The 14,930-nt window shown below is 36.5% G+C and overlaps 1 protein-coding gene across 19 annotated transcripts in view; it reads left to right on the top strand.

The window, feature by feature from the left end:
• Window positions 1-14,930, top strand: part of NRF1 (nuclear respiratory factor 1) — a 118,631-nt gene that overhangs the window by 25,255 nt on the left and 78,446 nt on the right. For 3 of the 19 annotated variants that reach the window (XM_036230919.1, XM_016148699.2, XM_016148695.2), the window contains 3 exons: window positions 1,252-1,309; window positions 1,711-1,785; window positions 9,438-9,669. In XM_036230919.1, the coding sequence (XP_036086812.1) occupies window positions 9,447-9,669 (223 nt within the window). In that variant the 5' untranslated portion in view covers window positions 1,252-1,309; window positions 1,711-1,785; window positions 9,438-9,446. Of the gene's footprint in view, window positions 1-724; window positions 1,310-1,683; window positions 1,786-9,437; window positions 9,670-14,930 lie in introns of those variants that run through there. The other 16 variants (XM_036230917.1, XM_036230918.1, XM_016148692.2 and 13 more) reach the window with 9 other exon arrangements.

The following is a 14,930-nucleotide window of genomic DNA, read 5'->3' as shown; positions in this document are numbered from 1 at the left end:
AAGTCTTAATAATATGTGTAAACTTCTCTTCCTTATTTATCAACTTTAGATAACATCTTTGGATCTTTTTATATGAAAAATAAGAATTTAACTGACATTTTCGGCCCCCTTCCTCTCTCCATCTCCCATTATTTGATGTTTATATTATATTTGAGAGTCTTTTATTAACTTTCTTTATAATTTTAAATGACAAACTTTTATTTTTCGATCCATCAATTTTCAGCAAGGTCTCAGTGTGTCGTTCCGTACATGGGGTTATGAGTGCTCCTGCACGTCCCTCTTCTGCATCCCGCCTCCTGGGATATATGCTTTCAGTGTCAGGGTTCAGATTTTCATTCTGTCCTCCATGCACCACCAGTGTTATGTACCTACCTTTGTGTTTAGATTGCTGTTTTTACTGCATTTCCTTTCTTTGCCTGCTATAGTAGCAAGTCCAGAATCATAACTGTGATTAATCACAATTTTATGTCCTTTAAAAACCAAGGAAATTGGTTGTGTGTTAAAGACTTGCTTAGTAAACCATTGGTTTACTCATTTATTCAACAGATATTTATTGAATATAAGAATTGTTATCACAGTGCTATTTATAATAGTAAAAAAATTGAAAACAACCTAAATAACTAACTTTTGGGAATTAGTAAAATAAGTACTGTACATTTTTACAGGGAATGTTCTGTAAACATTAAAAATTATGTAAAAATATTAACATGAAAATTTTTAATTATTACATTTAAAAATGTTTATAAAATAGTATGTACACTGTATTCTCACTTTTGTTTAAAACAAAACGAAACCAACCATATCAGAAAGTCGATGAAGGGATGGGAGCTAGAAGCATACCATATATATACACCAAATTGTTAACTGGTAATGTGGCCATCTTGGGTGGTGATTTCTGTTTCTTTGTTTTTTCTTACCCATATTTTCTCTGTTATCCAGAAGAGCATGTATCACTTTTATAATAATAAAAATTTTAAACTAAAGATAAAAGATTAGAGTTGCCAGTCATAGTTTTTCTTTGAATACTAATGTTAAAATAACCTAGGAATACCTGATAAGAATTCAGTAAATATTTGTGGAATGAGAGAATGATTGAATCGCAGAGATTCCTAGATTGATAGTATTGACACTTATTCCTTCATAATTTTATCCAGAGACAAGTTCAGTTATCTCAAAAGAAAAATCACGCATTGAACTGTCTGCCAGAATCTAAGAAACAGCTTTAACTGAATGTTGGTTGTATAATAACAGATCCAGCAGGATTGAGGCCCACCCGAAAAGCAGCCAGGCAACAATGCTGTATTTCACAGTAAGCAGATCTGAATAAAAGTGTCCTTTGTGTTTGTCTGAGACTGAGGGGTGGGACTTGTGGCAATTTATGTTATTTCTCCTTAATGGAGATTGAGGCAGCCTCTAATCCTGCTATCACATGACAACTACTTATTTGATTTTTGGTAATTTGGGAAGCAGCTGTGGACAAATGATTTTCCTACAAAAAGAGCCAGCTGCATTCTGACCATTTGCAAATAAATGCCTGGGCACGCTAAACTCCCTATCCATCATGTTTCTAATCCTGTGATAGCTTCAGTAACTCACCTGCTTTTTATTGACATGTATAGCTGTTAATAAGGCATCTGAATATTTGAGAATGCATTTTCTAATCTTTTTTACCATTGTCATCAGCATTAATTAGGTACCTTCTCCATTCAGGGCACTGTGCCAGACACCGGGTTGTAAGCTGTAAGGTGTTGTACAATGCGGATAGACTACTTCCCTCTTTGACAGGTGGGTCAGCATTAGCTTTATTTTTAGCAGATTAAATTGCAGTGCAAAGAAAGAATCTGGTTTGGAGGCGACTGAGAGCGGTGTTGCTTCGAGTCTGCCGTCTGGGCGGGTGTTCATTGGTTTCCCCCCATGTGCTTTCACAAGCTGTTGCCTCTGCCTGCAGTGCCCTCCTTTCATCATGGCCCCCGACATGCTCCTTGCTGGAGACTCTTCTCCTTCATGCTATCTACTTGATGTCCTTGCAGCCTTCTCCGTACTCCCTTAGCCCTTGTTGATTATCACTAGAATATGATTTTTTTTTTTAATGGCAAAAGCCTTCTTTCTTAACTTTTAATTTTCACCTTTTTTTAAAGCTCTTATAACCAAGGGAGTTAAGAAACAATCAGAGAAATGGGTAGATAGAGTCTTCTGTAATGACTAAAAGAATTAGCTTTACTTTTGATTGTGAACACCTAGGGCAGAGGAGAGACAGTGACAGTCTGTCTTTGCAGTGTTGAATTGTCGTATGAACCTACTCTATTAGAAAGTTCTTTAACAGTGATATATAATAATGACCTGTAATTGAGAAACAAGTTCATTTCAAACCTAAAAAATAGGTTGTAGAACCATGCTGTTCAGTGTGAGAGCCACAACCACATGTGGCTATTTAAATCAAAACTAAATAAAAGTAAAATTTTAATTCCTTAGTCACAGTTGTCACATTTCATGTGGTCAATAGCCACATGTGATTATTGGCTACTGTTTTGGACAGTATAATTTTAGAACATTTCTATCATCCCAGAAATTCCTTTTAGACACTGCTAATCTAGAACCTATAGAAGATTTGGTGTATTTTATAGTATTTGGTGAAGTAGATTCACCTATTTCTTTTCTAAGAAAGAGTGTTCCAGTTGAATTTTAAGCAACCTAAAATTCCTTGTGCTTCTTTTATATTTTTCTTTGGTTGTGGCACCCTCTAGTGTTTAAGTTTTGATATAGCTGTGTCATCATGAAATCTGTGATTTGAGTCCAAGAACATTGTAATATTTTAGAAAAGTTTGTGAGCATATGCATTTTTCTAGAGAGGAGATCTGTAGCTTTAACACATCCTTAAAAGGGTCCATAATTTGAAAAAGGTCAAGAACTACCCTCTGATACAGGTCCTTGTATGGTCAAAACTCCTAGTTTGTGATCTATAAACACTTTTTCTCCTAATATAAAGATGAATCATGTAATTTTCCCCTTGACATTTTTATGCTTTATCTATCCTTTTATGTGGAATAACGGCAACGACAACAGGTTATACTTGATCCAACACTCGAATACCATGTCCCATTTTTAAGCCCTCGTACATATATGTTGACTCATTTGAGCTGTATAATAATTCCATTAAATAGGTTCTGTTACTCTCTCCACTTGAGAGGTGAAGAAACTAAGACATAGAAGTCTAAAGTGCTAGTGAGTGTGGCAGAGCAAGGATATGAATCCAGTACTCTGACCTCCTGCTGTAAAAGTGAGGATAAGTCTTTAAGCAGGTATAAGGTGGAATGGAGAGGAACTTTGCACACCTTTGTACATTTTGGGTCCAGTTATATATTTAGAAAAATTACTCTAAATCACTGCAAAGCCATGCTGGAAATTAGAGTTAGTACCCACCATTGATTTTCAGTAGATATGCATAGATCTATATATTCTGCCAAGGACTTAGAGTGATAGATGAAGGTCAAAGCTGCCGTTGCTACCACATTTTCTTTGGTTGTCCGAACAGCTAACCTAGTGTATTCTTTGAATGATATGACAAGTTTTTGTGACTTTTTGTTACTTTTATTTTCATAAAAATACATTTATCGTATTACTGTGATGTCAATTTTGAGGTTTGCTGGAATGTTAGACTTATTGAGTACTTTACTTAAACAGTTGTTAAGATAGACTCAAATGGAGAAAAATCCGTGGTCGTATCTCCTACTTCCCTTTTTGTTTTCCCCCTAAGTGTTCCATTTCTCATGTCATGAGGCATTTTATATTCTTTAACTTAACCTCGTTTTAATGATTCATCAAACTCAAGGTGTTGAATTCAACTTCCATCAGTGTATGGAAACAAAAAGCCTAGTGATAGTCTTATAAAAATGTCCTTAGATTCGCTTTATCGACAGTATAAAATGTCAGTACATTCTATTGTATTGACTTATACAAGTCAGTATAAAATTTTGCTGCTTATCAGCAGTCTAAGTAATTTCTTATGAGGGTACACTTTTTCTTCCCTTTATATCCATCAGGGCCTAGTAAACCATGGGAGGTATTTCAGAGAATTTAATTCTGGAAATAAATTACACAGATGTTGAACACTGAAAGAACAAAAGGTAGACACTGAAGTAATCCAGATAGTAATAACTATAGGAAGCAGCTACCACCCCTAGGGCAGGAGGAACAGAAAAGAAGAACCTGGGAGCTCTGAGAGGTCCCCGCACAGCTGGTACTCAACTGACAGGGGAGAAGGGACACAGCTGGAGTTGGGAGATGAGGCTGTCTGTCCTCTGTCGCTGGAGCAACACTGATAGGAATGAAGAAAGCACGGAAATCCCTCTCCCCTCCTCTTCCCATCTCACACTGTTGCCTCCCTCTGTAAGCTGCAGGAAGCTGACAGGCAAGGTTGCTAAACGAGGTTGGCTGACCAAGCCCAGAGCTGGGTGTAGAGCAGTTCAGACCAAGTATAAAAGTGAGAGACAGTAGATGAATAGCAAGCACAATTTATAGGGGAATCACAAAAACTAATTGCCTGGGTATAGCTTTAGTAATTACAAGGTTCAACCAGTTACCCACAAGCATTCATTAATGAGCAAATTGTGACAGCTACTATTCATAGAGACTTTATATAGACCCAAGCCCTGCCTTCAGTGAGCTTGCAATATTGTTTTCACAAAACCATCCACTCATCCAAGTCATTATGAAGTTTTGTAGTAAAGCTTGTTTTTCTCACATTATGTAAAAGCATCATTATTAACTGGATTATTGGACTACTATTAGTATGAATGAGTATTTACAAATTTTATCAACATAGCGAAATGAAAAATATTACCCTGATTGCGGTTATAAAAAATTTTGTTACTTTCAGATGCTCCAGATCAATAAGTTAGTCATACTCAAGACAAGACTATTTATAAACTTCAACTATGCTATATTCTTTTGGTTCTTAGCATAAGAAAGGGGCTTGATTTTTCCTAGCAATAATTTGCTCTAGCATGTCATTAAGTTTCAAAAGGTTCAATTTGGAAAGCTGTATTATAGTTTTAAAGTTTATTTTGTTAAAAGTCAGAATAATACATTCATGATAAAAGATCAAATAGAAGGACTCAGTAAAAATCAATGGCCTTTTGCCACACTCTTCCCCTATCGCCAGTCCCACTTTTTAGAGACACTTTAACTGTTTTTGTTTTATAGTTAAACTCTTTTGTTTTTAGTATCATCAAATAATAACCTCTGTAACTAAATATGTCTATACCGCTTTTTCTTAATTTATCAAACTTGGACATTTTTGACTTCTTTGTGTGTAAGAATTGCTTCACAAGTAATTCCTTTCTTTTCCCCTCTATTTTTTGATAGTTACATTGTCATTGTAAGTTCTTCCATCTGTTCTTAATAGTACCTTCAGACTCCCTCCAGGTATAAAAATAGAATAATAGTGCTCCCAGCCATTCATCCTCTACTCACTTCTCAACCTCTCTCCTGCCTCCTCACTTCTCTTAGCCTTATCTTTTCTTTTACATTGTCATGGTTCATAACCTTAACATTCTGATTTGTATTATATTTAATTTTCTGTATTTTTAATCGGTAGTTGGTGTCCGAAAATGGAAAACAGTAAACTGCATACAGGACTGTGGTTTCATTCTCTTCCTCCCCCTGGCCTAGAACCCAGTGGTGTGAGGGGATACTTTTCTCTGCAAGTCCAATATCACCTTGGGCTATTTGAAAGAGAAGGTCAATGGTTTCTTAAGTACCATTTATTACTTGGTTAAGCCATCTTTTATTTTGCTTCTATTTTCACTTTGACTTTCTTGTGCAGTTGTTTTATTTTTCCAGTTGTGGTGTGATTTTGATCCATTACTCTACACACTCAAAGAATCAAATCTGATTGTTGACTTTAGGCTTTTTTGAGAAAGACTTTTCTGCTGAGTGAAATTTTTGTCCTTGGTTATGGAGTTTAGATTCTGGACAAATCAGGAATATAAATTGAGCCTCTTGGTTTTTCCTGCCCCTGTTTGGACCTTAGATAGTCTTGCTCTGAGACTTTCCCTTAGGCATGTCTTGTAGCTTTTCTTTTGATATGATAATGATATTGATTAGACTAGTGCTTTCTTTTATATTTATTTATACCTCGATTAGATTTCCTGGCCAACTCTTTTTCCTACTTTGATTTTTAGAGTACTCTACCCTTACTCTATGCTTAATCTCATCTCTGACAAGTGGATTAGACTAAATTTAACTCTCTTTGACTTTTCATTCAACTTACTAGGGTGCTCTGAGACAAAATCTGTTTTTTTGTGTATGCCCTTTTCCATTATTTTTCAATTCCACCTATTCCTGGCCAGGAATGGCAAACGTAGAAACTACTCTGTACCAAATCTACCCCCACTCTCAACCCTTTTTAGTTGATACAATAAAGAAGGAGACTTTAATAAAATTGTTACCATGTTATGTTATTTTGGGGAATGATCAAATATGGTAATGGAAGGAGATGAGATTTTGGGTGGTGAGCACACAATGGAATATACAGACATTGTATTATGAAGTTGCATACCTGAAACTTATATACTATTATTAACCAATGTTACGTCAATAAATGTTTTTTTAAATCAAAAAAAGAAAAAGATGAGTCTTTTAGATGCCTGACTCAAAGCCTCTTTCATCCAATTAGAAAAATCATATTGGAGATAGATGTCTAATTTAAAGGTGAAGAAATTGAGACTTGGTCCTTATGAGATTAGTCAGATAATGAGTCAAGGATAGAATTGTAAAGATATAGGAATTCTGGCATCATCATCATAATTACTATTGAGCATTTATGTGCCAGGTACTGTTCCTCACTTTATCTGATGATCTCATATTATCTAATATGTTTTCATCTATAGCAGTTCCTATCAGTTTTGCTATTCGGAGAATGTGACTCCTCATGGATGAAAGCTGAAAAGCATCACTAAAATGGTTTGGGGAGGGTGGGGCATGATGATCTCCAGCAGTATGTGTATGCCAGTCATATCTGATTTCAGACAACCTATTTTAAATATTATTTTTTTAAAAAAAACATTGAAAACAGTCATTTACAAGTGTCCTGCTCTGGTTTAAAGAAATCCGAAATGTCTTTGCCTTTGCTTTTTACAGAGTGTGCTGAATAAAAATGGTTAGAGAGGCTGAAGGATGGGATAGGGAGAGAGGTATAAAGAGATGAGGCACTGGGCAGAAGTGACAAGCCTGTAAAGCAGACAGCCCTATTGATTTATGCTGTAAACTGCATTCTGGAGAAAGGAATTGAAATCCATTATGCCAAGTGCATAGCGTACAAATCCCTTTAAAAAGCAGTTAGATGCCATCTAATCTCAAATCATTTAAAAATGATTTTGAAGTACCCAGAATTCTGAAATGCTCTTAAGACTAGAAGAACAGTGAAATGAGTGGAAAAATAGTATTTTAATGCCATCTTTCTCTCATATGTTTAATTGTGTGACTTAAATAGTATGTTAAATTGCATTTTAGATATATACAGACCTGGGAGGTAGGATGTATTCCCATGAATATTCTGAAACACTCCAAACACAGGATATGAAAGAAACCTTATTAGGTACCTCTCTTTAGAATTTTTTTTCTTTTATTTTGACAATTTCAGACTTTTAGAAAAGTCTCAAGAATATTGTAAAGAACACATACATGTGGAATCTAAAGAACAAAATAAGCAAGCACTCAAAAAAAAACAAACAAACTCATAGATACAGAGAACATTTTGACTGTTACCAGATGGGAAGGGATTTGGGGGGTAGGTGAACAAAAGGGGGAAGAGGTTAAGAAATACAAAATAGTAATTACAGAATAGACAGAGATGTAAAGGATAGCAAAAGAAATATAGTCAGTAATATTGTAATAACTGTTTATGGTGTCAGATGGATAATAGATTTATTAGGGTCATCACTTTGTGAGTTATATAGATGTCTAATCACTATGTTGTACACTTTAAACTAATATAGCATTGTATGTCAACTATAATTGAAAAATAAATATTTTTTAAAAAAGAACTCTCATTACCCAGATTTATCAAATGTTAGCATTTTACCATATTTTCTTTGTATTTTCCCCCTCTCTCTCCATTAAATACATACCATTATACCAGGTACCTCTTTAAAAACTCCATTCGAAGAAACGAGGCTGTGAGTTTATTCATGAAGGTATTTATGCCACATAGAGCTACAGGACTGGGAGATGACTTCAAGCAGAAAAGGAAAAGAAAGTGTAGAAAAGAAGGTTCAAATGATAGCTGTTTATTAGATTCCTAATATTTTGAATATGTTGCATCCTGGGCTTTTCTTTTAATTAAAGTGAATTGTATTTTGAAATACAGAATACTCCTTGAAGTAACTGAGTAGTCCTAAAGTTAAGAATCACTGAGTTAGAGGATAAGTTATGATAATATTGTATCATGGTATGAGAATGAAAAGAGATCATTAAGCGTTAAAGCCGCCCCCCACCCCAATTGGAAATAGCACAAGAATATAAAGCAGAAATCAGGAGCCTTGGAAAACTTAGAAATTGGGCAGCTACATAGAAATAATATAGACCAAGAAGTGGTCATTTAAAAGTTTATTGAGGAACCAGTATGCAAAGTTTTATATACAGGGATGTTTACTACGCCGATGTTTATAATAGCAAAACTTTGGAAGCAGCCTTGCTATGTATCAGTAAGGGATTGATTGCTTAATTATTGCACATCTAGAACAATGGTCTGTAGCTATTTAGAAATGTCTGTTAGATCTGTGTGCTTTGGCATGTCAAATTTTCAGATATATTGTAATATGAAAAAAGCAACCTATAGAATAACATGTATAATATGAATCTGTTTTTATTTTAAATCATATGGATGCTTCAAAACTTTAAGGATAACATCTCTCTGTAGGATGGTGGGGGCAAGGGAGAACAAATTATAAATGTAGTGGAAGAGTTGACCTTCATCTTACTACTTTTGAATTACTGCATCATTTTAGGGTTTACAAGAAGTACAGTTTTATAAGCAGAAAAACTAATTTGAGTTGATTTTTGGAAAAAAAATTACAAAGAATATGTTAAATATTTCTTTTACTAAGTGTTTTAATGTCTACAGTGTCAAATGCCATGTCACTGGGATCTTTTAAATATCTTTTTATTTTTATATGTAATATCAAGGGTATTTATTCTTTTATGACATGAGGCATAAAATTAGAACAGTGAATTTTCATCAGAAAGATTTTATATAAGGAAAATATTCTACCATGTTTAGGTCATATTTGAATGGCAATTCCTATTTCCTATGACTTAGTGCAGTGAAGTATGTAGTGAAATCAAAGGTTTCATCTACTCTTTAGGGAAATCTCTTTTAGTTTGAGCATTGTCTTACATTACACACTTAATTCTGTTCTTTACCTTTTTTCTGACAGTAGATCTTCATGGAGGAACACGGAGTGACCCAAACCGAACACATGGCTACCATTGAAGCCCATGCAGTGGCCCAGCAAGTACAGCAGGTCCATGTGGCCACCTACCCGGAACACAGTATGCTGAGTGCTGATGAGGACTCACCTTCTTCTCCAGAGGACACCTCTTACGATGATTCAGACATACTCAACTCCACAGCAGCTGATGAGGTAACAGCCCATCTGGCTGCTGCAGGTAATGTTGCTTGAATTGGAAGCTCTTGGTACCATGCATACTTGAAAGAACCCAGGATGCAAGCAGGCACTTTTATATTTATCTTCATATGATGTCTTCATGATTTTGTTTTAAGCCTTGCATTTGCAACTTGTGCCTGTTTTATACTGGGACTTAAGTTCTAGAATCATATACTATTATATGACTTTGGTTTGGTTTTTTCACCCATTCTAACAATCCTTTGACTTTTAACTGAAGCATTTAGTCCATTTACATTAAATGCAATCACTGATATACTTAGGTTTGATTTTATCGTGTTTACTATATGTTTTTTTTGTTCTACTTGTTCAGTATTTTTCTTTCACGTTTCTTTTTTGAGTGATTGAAAAGTTTTGTTTTGTTTCTTTTTTTTTGTTTGGAAGTTAATATACTCTTACTATTAATCGTATTCCTAGAAATTATAACATACATCTTTTAAATATTTCAAAGTATTATGTAATTGGTACTTTTGTCCTCTTTTTTAAAAAATAATTTTTCAATTATGGTTAACATTCAATATATTAGTTCAGGTGTACGACATATGATTAGACACGTATATAACGTACAAAGTGATTACACCAATAAATCCAGTACCTGCCTAATACCATACATAGTTATTACAATATTATCGACTCTATTCCCTATGCTAGATATCCCCATAACTATTTTGTAACTACCAATTTGTACCTGTTAATTCTTTCCCCCAACTCCCCTCCCATCTGAAAGCCATCAAAATTTTCTCTGTATTTATGGTGTGATCCTCTTTAGGTTCATCTTATTTGGGACTCTCTGCACTTCCTAGGCTTGTATGTCTGTTTCCTTCTCCAAGTTAGGGAAGTTTTCCATCATCATTTCTTTAAATAGGTTTTCAATTTCTTGTTCTCGTTTCCTTCTGGTACCCCTATGATGCGAATGTTAGTATACTTGATGTTGTCTCAGAGGCCCCTTAAAATATCTTTCTTTTTAGATTCTTTTTTGCTGTTCTGAGTGGGTGTTTTCTGCTATCTTATTTTCCAAATCACCGATTTGCTCCTTGGCTTCATATAATCTACTGTTGATTCCCTCTAACGTAGTCTTCATTTCAGTTATTGTATTCCTCATGTCTGACTGGTTTTCTTTTATGTTTTCTGTCTCCATTTTTACATTTCCTATCTCTTTGTATGTTTCCTGTCTCTTTGAAGTTCTCACTGAGATCATTGAGCATCCTTATAACCAGTGTTTTTATTTGTTTGTTTGTTTGTTTTTACTTAAATCACCCCTCCCCCCCCATGCCTCCGGCACCACCACCACTTCCACGTCTGACCTATGGTCAGGATGTGGCCATCTCTCCTTAAGAACTGGATCTCTGAAGGCAGGACGACTCCTCCTACGTACTTGTGCCACACACCCAGGGCCTGGCACCCCAGGCGCATTTGGGGGGCCTGGCATACCTGGGGTATGGTCCGTGGCTCCACCTGGGGTGCAAACCCAGGACCTTCTGCATGTAAAGCAGACATGCTAACCACTACATTATGGAGCCACTCCCTATAATCAGTGTTTTTAATTCAGCATTTGGTAGATTGCTTGTGTTCATTTTGTTTAGTTTTTTTTCTGGAGTTTTGTTTTGATCTTTCATTTAGAACATGTTGCTTTGTTCCCTTATTTTGGCTGCCTCCCTATTTGTTTTTATGTATTAGATACAGCCACTATGTCTCCTGGTCTTTATAGAGTGACGTTATATAGTAGGTGTCCTGTGAGGCCCAGTGGCTCAGTCTCCCTGGTCACCTGATCCTGGTGCTCCAGATGTGTCCCTTGTGTGGATTTTGTATGCCCTCCTTTTGTAATTGAGCCTTGATTGCTGTTGGTAAATCAATGGGAGGGATTTACCCTCAGGCTGATTGGTCATAAGAACTGGCTGTGAATATACAGTGAAGGAGCTGTTGTGCAGGGGCTGACTTTATAGGGCAAGGTTTGCTTCAGTGGGGCTCTGGTGCATTCCGAGTCTACCCTTTGGGTGTGTCATTTGTGGAGGTGGTTAGGTGGTGCTCTGGTGTTGTCTGCACCTGGCTACTGGGTGTGTTGGTTCTCGGGCCTCTTGGGAGGGCCTCTGGTGCAGGCCAAGGTTAGCAGCTGCCTGCAACCTGCCCAGGGCCACTTGATATAAGCTACAAAGTGATCTGTAGATGGTTGCCATTTGTGCTGGGCTTGGAGGTTCCTGGGAGAGGCTAAGCTGTGAACTGAGGCCAATTTGCTATTAGTAATAGGCGTGTGGGGTGCTGCAGCAAGAGGTACAGGGCACTGAGGCCAGGCGCTTTTTATGTGGGTTTGTGAACCTTTGAGAGATTTTAGGAAAGTCTGCAGCATGAGCTGAGAGGGTCCATTTGTATCGAAAAGCCACTGGAAGCAGCCTTCGGTGGCCTGACAGTTAGGTGGGGCCGGGTCTCAGGGAATCACCAGGGTGAGGTGAAGGGTGTTAGCTAAGTTAATGGAGACTCAGATACGGCCCCTGCCTGTGGTGGAGTAGAGAGCTCAACAAAGGAACGGTGACTTCTGCTATCACTTCTGCCTTGGAGAAAGCCAGATAATTCAGTTCTTCTTCAGATGTCCCTAGCGCCTTTCAAGCTGCTGTCCAGAACTGAAGCTCAGAGTAAATGAGTTTATCAATGAGGAACATCTGGTACTCTAGCAGCCCTGTCTCTCACTCAGCCACAATCTCCGTTGGTTTTCACAGCCAGAGGTTGTGGGGACTTCTCTCCCTGCACTGGAACCCTGGGCTGGGGAGCCTTGTGCAGGTTGGGTGGGACCCCTTGCTCGTCAGAAGGGAACTCCCTAGCCCTCCTAGTTCTCAACTACCACATGTGGGTGCGAGAGCAGCCTATTCTGCATCTCTGCTTGTCCTGTCAGTCTCAGTGTGGCTTTTTCTACATATCCTTAGTTATAGGACTTCTGTTCAGCTAGATTTCAGGTGATTCTCAATATGGTTCTATAATTTACTTGTAATTTTGAGGTGGTTGTAGGAGGAAGAGAGTGCAGTGTTTACCTACTCCGCCATCTTGACTGGAAGCTACTTTTGTCTTCTTTAGGGATAATATAAGTTTCTTAAAGCACTTGAATTTTATTCTTCTGATCCTGACCTATATGCTTTTGTTGTCCTGTGCATTAATTCTTTGTATATTTTAAGCCCTATGAGACATTATTTTTGTTTTATACAACTTGCCTCTGAAAAATTTTTTTCTGCGCAAAGATGACATTTAGTATTTCCTTCAGCATGGATCTGCTAGTACCAGTCTCTCAGCTCTTGCTTGTCTGAGAATGTTGTTATTTAACCTTCAATATTGAAGAATATTCTCACTGGCTATGGAATTCTAATTGCCAGTTATATTCTTTCTTCATAATGAAGATGCTCTTCCACTGTCTTCTGTTTTCCATGCTTGCTTTTGAGAATTCAGCTGTTTCTAACACTGTTCCTTTGAAGGTTATCTCCTATACAGGCCCCTTCTCCAACTGCTTTTATGATTTTCGTTGTCTTTAGTTTTTGTGATATATCTGGCTCTCGATTTTGTCTCATTTATTTTGTTTGCAATTCTTTGAACATCATGAATCTGGATTGATGCCTTTCATGAATTCTAGAAAGTCTTAGCCACTAGATTTTACTTCAGTTTTGCTTCTGCTCCATTCCATCTCTTTTCCTTCGATGACTATACTTAAATATGTTGTCTTCCTTACTGAGTCCTTTATGTCTCTTACCCTCTATTCTGTATTACCATCCTTTTGTCTGTTTATGCTTAATTCTAAGTAGTTCCTTCTAAGTTTATTAAGTTTTCTCTTTACCTGTGTCTAAGGTACTTGTAGATCTGTCTGTTAAGTTACTAATTTTAGCTAATTATTTTGTTTTCTAGTTTTGAATTTCTAGTGTTTTTTTCTTCCAAATTTTTACTGTTACTGTTTTCAGTTATAGTAGGAAAAAATTTTAATCTCCATGAGTAAAGTAAGCATTATGATTTTACAGTCCATTTGGTAATTCTACCCTGAAGTGCTTGTGGTTCTTCTTCTGTTATATGTTCTTAGTGCTCGTCCTTGTGCATGTTGGTTTTCTCTTCATGTATTGGTTATATTGAACGAATGCTGGATGCTGCCTTTGAAAGATTATTTTTAGAAGTAATTTGGGGTCCAGAATATCATCCTTTAGAGAGGGTTTTTGTTTGCTTCTGCCAGATGCCTGAGGGCACTAGCAATCATGGATCATCTTAATCCAATTTAACATTTTGAGATTTTTCTGGGCCACTAAATGACTTAAAGCTGGGCTATATTTTGTACCTTTCTCTTTACTATTTACATTGTATATTTAGTATTAAGTGGAAGACTCCATGTAAACCAGGCCTGTGTGGATCTAATATTGTATTGATCTTAGAAGATACTTAGGAAAAGCTGGCAGGAAATCAATGATCAGGAATGGCCAAAATACTACACCCTTCTGGTATATGCTGTATTTAAGTGGAGGAAGACAGATATAATGAAGAATAACCTTATTATTGTCAGTTGCTATATATTTCTGGAATAGTGAATATAAAAATAAGACAGCGGCAAAACACATATGAAGTATTTGTAAAATGTATTTTTGAAATTTTTATACTTCCCAGAAGAGGGCATCCTAACATAATGAATCCAAGTCAACTTCTTTCCTGGGAAGGAAGATGCTTTTGAGACAGTTTTGCTGCATTGTCGTAGTGTTAAGATTAGGAGAGGACGTTAATCTAACCCTTTTATTTGGCAGAAGTGGAAACTGAGGCCCAGCTGATAGAAGTGATTTACCATTCAACAAATATTGAGAAATTACTATTTACTATATATAGATACTATGAACAAGACAGGCCAGAGCTTGCTTCTAAGGAAGTTTACAGACCAGTAGTGGGGAGAAGGGTACAAATAATAAAGTAAAGTATTTTCAAAAAGCACTGAGTGCTCTGAAGAAAATAATGAAGTAAGGTAAATGGAGAAGGCAGGGTAGTAGGTAGCTGCTTTTTATAATTCTGTTCCCTTACCTCCCTCCACTGAAATAACCACTATTCTGAGTTTGGCTTTGTCATTCTCATATTTCTTTTATATTTTTGCTGCATGTCAGTAAACAATAATTGCCAGTCTGATGGGTATGAAATAATATTTTACTGTTGGTTTATTTGCTTTGTTCTTTTTACTAGAGCTCCAGGCAAGTTTAGGAAGACAAGATAAAGCACCATTTCAGATCTTTATTAACTATTCATTTT

Source organism: Rousettus aegyptiacus, unplaced genomic scaffold, assembly GCF_014176215.1.
Source record: "Rousettus aegyptiacus isolate mRouAeg1 unplaced genomic scaffold, mRouAeg1.p scaffold_m13_p_13, whole genome shotgun sequence".
NCBI lineage: Eukaryota > Metazoa > Chordata > Mammalia > Chiroptera > Pteropodidae > Rousettus > Rousettus aegyptiacus.
The sequence above is the reverse complement of the archived record's forward strand: the minus strand, read 5'-3'. Positions and strand labels throughout refer to the sequence as shown.